At 49.6% G+C, this 6,048-nt stretch overlaps 1 protein-coding gene across 2 annotated transcripts in view; it reads left to right on the top strand.

Moving 5' to 3' along the window:
• Positions 1–207: 207 nt before the first annotated feature.
• Positions 208–6,048, top strand: part of C1H2orf72 (chromosome 1 C2orf72 homolog) — a 9,329-nt gene continuing 3,488 nt past the window's right edge. Inside the window, exons 1-2 of one of the 2 annotated variants that reach the window (XM_021159962.1) lie at positions 208–900; positions 2,951–3,064. In XM_021159962.1, coding sequence (XP_021015621.1) covers positions 291–900; positions 2,951–3,064 — 724 coding nt within the window. In that variant the 5' untranslated portion in view covers positions 208–290. The remainder of the gene's footprint in view (positions 901–2,950; positions 3,065–6,048) is intronic. The other variant, XM_021159970.1, reaches the window with a different exon arrangement.

The following is a 6,048-nucleotide window of genomic DNA, read 5'->3' on the forward strand; positions in this document are numbered from 1 at the left end:
ATCTTACCCTAAGAGGGTGCGTTAGTCAGGTTAATAACGTCCACTCATCCTCAGTCCCCCGCAAGAGCCTGTACTTTCTAGATGTCCTAAATGCTTAGTAGTCCTAAACTACTGAGTGTGTTACTGGGTGTCTAAATGAACGAATGAGTGAATGATAAATTCAGTGCGGCGGGACAGGAGCGCGCAGGGCGCTCTTGACGGGCAGGGGGTCCGGGCGGCTCGGCCCTCGGGGGCGTGTCGGCCGAGGCGGCGGCGGAGCTCCCAGCTCGGCGCAGGAGGCGGCGGCCAGCATGGAGAGCGAGCTGGAGGCGCTGGCCCCGCGGCCCGCGAGCCCAGCGGAGCCACCCTTCCAGGCGTTGGTGGAGGCGGCGGGTGGCCGCGGGCAGGTGCTGCTGGTGGGCGAGCTGTGGGAGCGCGAGCAGAGCCGCGCGCTGCTGCGGGACTTCGCCGGTGCCGTGTTCCCACCGGAGTCCGCGCCGGGCAAGCCGGGCTGCGCAGAGGCCGAGAGCGCGGGCACCGCGGCGGCCACCGAGCCGCACGGGGCTCCGGGGGCGAAGGCGGAGCGAGCCATCCGTTCGCCGCTCGTTTTCGTGCTGTGCCGCGTCGGATCGCTGACCTCCCGGGAGTCGCGGCGCAGCCTGCGGGAAATGCTGCGGGACGTGCGCGACCGGAGGCGTGAGGGCGCCGCGCTGGTCGGAGTGCTGGTGGCCGACACGGGTGCGGATGACGCGGGGGCGCCCGAACTGCAGCTGCTGGAGACGCTGCTGCGCACGGTGTTCGGCCGCCAGGTCGGGGGCCCGGTGCAAGCAGCAGTCTTCCGTCCCGGCTGTCCGGCCTCCAGCCTGGCGGTCCAGGAGGCGGCCTGCAGAGCCCTGCAAGCTGCGGGGCCGGGACGACCAGGTGAGGCTGCGTGGGGTCAGGCTGGGCACTGGGGAAGGCGTCCCTTTAGACCGGTTGAACCCCTTTAGGCCACCCAACTTTGTTGAGGTAAACTGAGGCCCGGTGCTGGGAGGTCCCCAGCACAAGGCTTCTCAGCCTAAGGTGGACATGCTCTGGACATGGAATTGAGTCTGTCTGGCCTGATCCTGACTGCACATGAGATCGGGGGTGGGGTGGGGGTGGGGTATCTGAGGGTACAACTGGTGGGAAGTGAGTAAGAAGTAGGGTTGAACTGCACTAAACAACAACAATGTAGGAGTTGGAGACTTCCCAGTCATAGAAGATGCAAACATTTGGGTGGTGTGCGTGGGAAGAACTGAGACTGGGGGGCGGGGTGACTGTAGCTTTAGGACAAGTTTGTCCTGGTAGGATTGTCCTCAGGAGCTTTAGGAGAGGGGGAGCTATACAGGAGGCTCGGTGTGGAAGGGAGGAAGGCAATCGAAGTTCCTGGCAAAGACACAGAATAGGTGCCAGGGATGTGTCCGGAAGGGTGTGAGGAACCGAGACCGTGACGACCTCAGTTATTCCTGGTAGCCACTGATCGCTGGCTGCTTCCGCCAGGTTTTCCTTCCACGCTCTATCCTAAAGTGTAGAGATGGTGTGAGCGCTTCTCCTAGTCGGAGACTGCTCCATCATGAGATCAGACGTCCCAAGGCAGCGTGTTTTGCCGGAACTCTGCAAAGTACTGGGATTAAAAAGAGGGCCCTAAGTGAAGCCCTGTCAGACGCTAGGAGAGCTTTCCACTGCTCAACTCACTTCCGTTTGACCTTTGACCGTAGTAAGCTTTTGAGCTAAAGAGTGGCTGTGTGAGGTGTTCTGGCTGTGTGAGGTGTTCTGGGGCATTAGCCCGCCACTGGGAGATGTCAGACCTTTCACACCAGGAGACATTGTCTGATATTATAAATGTCACACTTGCACCTGCTGGCTAGGCCACAGTAGTTCTCTGGTGGTTCCCTCCCCTCCTGCCTTCCTTTGGTGGAGGCTGACCAACCTCCAGGATCCTGAAAGATTAGGCAGATAAATACCCCACGTGCATTCCTGTTCTGAGAATCATTCGTTGGCTTCCTTACCTGGCCTTGAGGGAAAGAAAGAAGGTAATTCACACAAATTCTCCCCAGACTAATGAGCTAGTGCCTAGAAAATTCTTTAAGCCTTCCTTCTCTTGAGAGGCCCTCACACCCTGGCACCCAAGATGGATGACCAAATCCTTGGTTTGAAATAACCCCTACCACTCTGGAAAATGGGACCTTTGCAGACGCATCATCCTCTATTATATTAAATGCTTGCTTACTCTTATAAAGCACTCTCTGAGAAAAACAAAACCTTTTACTAATGAATTTTACTAATTCAAGTTCATGAATTAACTATAACTTCTTGTTGCAGCTTTGGCTGAAAGGAAACAAAAGTGACCCATGCCTTTAATCCCAGTAGTCAGTACACAGAGGCCAGCCTGATCTTCATAGTGAGTTCGAGGCCAGCCAGGGCTACACAATGAGACCCTGTCTCTAAAACAAAACAACCCTCCCCCCCCCAAAAAAAGCATCTAATTTCTTGGTGTTCAGAAATAGTCTGAAGCAAGGTGTGACAATTTGCATCTGTAATCCCCAGTATTCAGGAGGTTGAGATAGGAGGATGGAAAGTTCAAGGCCATCCTAAGGTACATAGTGAGATCCTGTTTCAAAAGCAAATGAACAGATGGATGAATAAAGAAATGAAGAGGTGAGGAAGGAAGCAAGGAGGGAGTGTGAACTAAAAACGGAATGATATCACTGCCCTGTGAGAGTTTCCTCTAGTGGTATGCAATTGTAGTTGATTTGATGTCATTCTGTTGCTATGGTTTCCCTAGCATGCGCACATAACAGAAATCTTCAAGGCTGACCTGAGATAAGCAGACAGATGAAACCAGGGCAGTAGAAAGCTGAGGTTCGTGGGTTGCTGAGGGAAGTCTTTTGGCTTAGGAAGCAGGCACTAACTGACCTCTGCCTTGCGGATTTGTTCTCTTTCTTTCTAGCAGAAGGTGCCTGGGAAAGACCTGGCCGCACTGGCCTACTGACTTGCTTCTCCTGGGGTCCTCGGAGACAGAGGAAGAACCGAGGTGTCACCTCCTCTCGAGGCCCAGCTCAAGGTAAGCACCTTGGCTGCCTGGATCCTGAGTGAATTCAGGGACCTTAATGACATCAGATGAACATCCTTGGAGCACTGTCTCCAAACTGAGACTAGCATGAGCCTTCAGGGCGTCAAGCAGGGCTCAAGCTGAGTCATGCCGAGTGCCTGCCCTAGTAGTTCTCCAAACTGGTGAAAACATGAAGAGACCTGTAGTACAGGAATTTCACATGCATGGGGGGAACAGGCAGGCCAGTGTCCTCCGAGGAGCCATGGAATGTTAAGGAGCTAGAGGCATTTGAACTGGGATACAAGGGTTCCCATAGGCAGACACAGGGGCTCAGAAAGTATCCTGAGTGAAGGTTTCCAGCAGATACCATTCTCAGAAAAGGAAGAGCCCTCAAGGATGCTCAGAGCTGAGGTGCAGATGGAAAGGGAAGGCCTTGGGGTAGGGAGCTGGGCTACATGGGGAACAGAATGCCCTTCAAAGGGGCAGGGTCTAAGACACAAGCAGAAAGATGAAGGCAGCCTGTGGAGACAGAGCGATAAAAGGCAGATCTGGCTAGAGGGAACCACAGCAGCCTCTGGAAGAATGTAGGACCCACAAAGGCAGAGAGACAAGAAAGAGTGGCTTCCAAGATGGAGCCATCGTGCTGGTAAATAAAGGCGAGGCAAGGGAGGGGGAAAAATGAGGAGCAGAGGTGTAAAATAAGCTTTTATTGGGTCCCTTATTTAAAACTGACCATTCACTGATCTAGGAGCCTTCTTTCACTGACTAATAAATTGATACAAACAATGGCTTAAAAGAACTTACAGGGGCTGGTGAGATGGCTCAGCGGGTAAGAGCAGTGACTGCTCTTCCAGAGGTCCTGAGTTCAAATCCCAGCAACCACATGGTGGCTCACAACCACCCATAATGAGATCTGATGCCCTCTTCTGGTGTGTCTGAAGTCAGCTACAGTGTATTTACATGTAATAATAAATAAATCTTTAAAAAAAAAAAGAACATACAGTAGGCTGGTAGGATGGCACAGTGGGTAAAGGTGCTTGCCACCAAGATGGAAGACCTGAAATCGATTCCCAGAATCCGTATTGTGAAAGGAGAAGACTAACACCCACAAGTCATTCTTTGATCTACACACACTCTCTCTCTCTCTCTCTCTCTCACACACACACACACACACACACACACACACACACACAGACCCACACACTCACACACATATACAAACACACACATATGCACTGGCACCCATACAAGTGCGCCCAAATACATGCAAAGACATACACACATGCACATACCACACAAGAAAACCCCACAGTATGTATAACCTATGCACATCCTCCTGGACATTTAGTCATCTCTGAATTATTTACAACCCCAAACACAATGTAAACACCATGAGACCACTTGTTTGTTATAACGTATTTCAATTTTTATAGATATATTTATTTTTTAATTGTTTAATTTTTATTTTTTGTGCATTGGTATTTTGCCTGCATGTGTGAGGGTGTCGGATTCCCTGGAACTGGAGTTGCAGACAGTTGTGAGCTGCCATCCTGGTGCAAGGAATTGAACCCAGGTCCTCTGGAAGAGCAGCCAGTGCTCTTAACTACTGAGCCATCTCTCCAGCCCCAAGAATATTTATTTTTATATTTATGAGTATAAGTGTTTGCCTCCAGGTATGTATGTACACCATGTGTGAGAAGTGCCCATGGAGGCCAGAAGAGGGCATCAGATCTCCTGGAACTCTAGTTATTGATGGTTGTGACCCAGCCACCACATGGGTACTGGGAACTGAACCCAAGCCTCTGCAAAGGTAGCAAATACTTTTAACTGTTGGGCCACCTCTCCAGACTCCCTTCTACTGTATTATTGGAGAATGACGACAAGGTAAATAGCTCTCTTGTTCAGTACAAACATTTTTTCTTCAAATATGTTTAATCCAAGCTTCATTGAATCTGGATTAAGAACTCATGCATACAAAGAGGTGACTGTGCATACATTTGTAACATACATGATAAATATGAGATGTACTCCTGTATATACATATATGTTATTTTGAAATATTTTCTTCAGCAATAGCAGATCATGACTATTTTCCTAAAGAAATCATTGATTGTATCATTGTATTTTAAAAGATAACTGTAAGCAGGGCGTTGGTGGCACACACCTTTAATCCCAGCACTCGGGAGGCAGAGGCAGGTGGATTTCTGAATTCGAGGCCAGCCTGGTCTACAGAGTGAGTTCCAGGACAGCCAGAGCTACACAGAGAAGCCCTGTCTCAGAAAAAAAAAAAAAAAAAAAGTAACTGTAGATGAATGTGTAATTTAAAGCAGTGTAGTGAGATCAGTGTATACTTTGCCCAACTTCCCCCAATGAATATATCTCAAAAAATACTACAGTAAAAATCAAAACTATGGTGCAAGATCACAACCAGGGTACACATGTTACTGCAAGATACAAACTGTATACTGGGTTCCCTAATTTTACCTGTGTGTGTGTGTGTGTGTGTGTGTGTGATTCTGGGAGATGGACCTACAACATCATTCTGAGCTATAAGCACAACAACATTTTATTGGGTTTTGGTTTTAAGATTTTCTTTTACCTATTCCTTGACAATTTTATAAATGTTTTGTTATTGAGATAGGGTTTCATATATTCTAGGTTGGCCTCGAACTCACAAAGTTTCCAAGTATGACCATGCTCTTCTTGCCTTCGTCTCCCAAGGACTGGGATTACAGGCCAGGCACCATTATACCTAGTTTATGTGGGAACAGAACTTAGGACTTAACGCATGCTAGTCAACGCTCTACCAACTTAGCTACATCCCCAACCCCAGTCTTGTTTTGTTTTGTATTTCATGACAGAGGTTCTCTGTGTGGCCTTGGCTGTCCTAAAACTAACTAACTCTCTCTCTCTCTCTCTCTCTCTCTCTCTCTCTCTCTCTCTCTCTCTCTCTCTCTCTCTCTCAGAGATCTGCTTGCCTCTGTCTCCCAAGCACT

Source organism: Mus caroli, chromosome 1, assembly GCF_900094665.2.
Source record: "Mus caroli chromosome 1, CAROLI_EIJ_v1.1, whole genome shotgun sequence".
Lineage (NCBI taxonomy): Eukaryota > Metazoa > Chordata > Mammalia > Rodentia > Muridae > Mus > Mus caroli.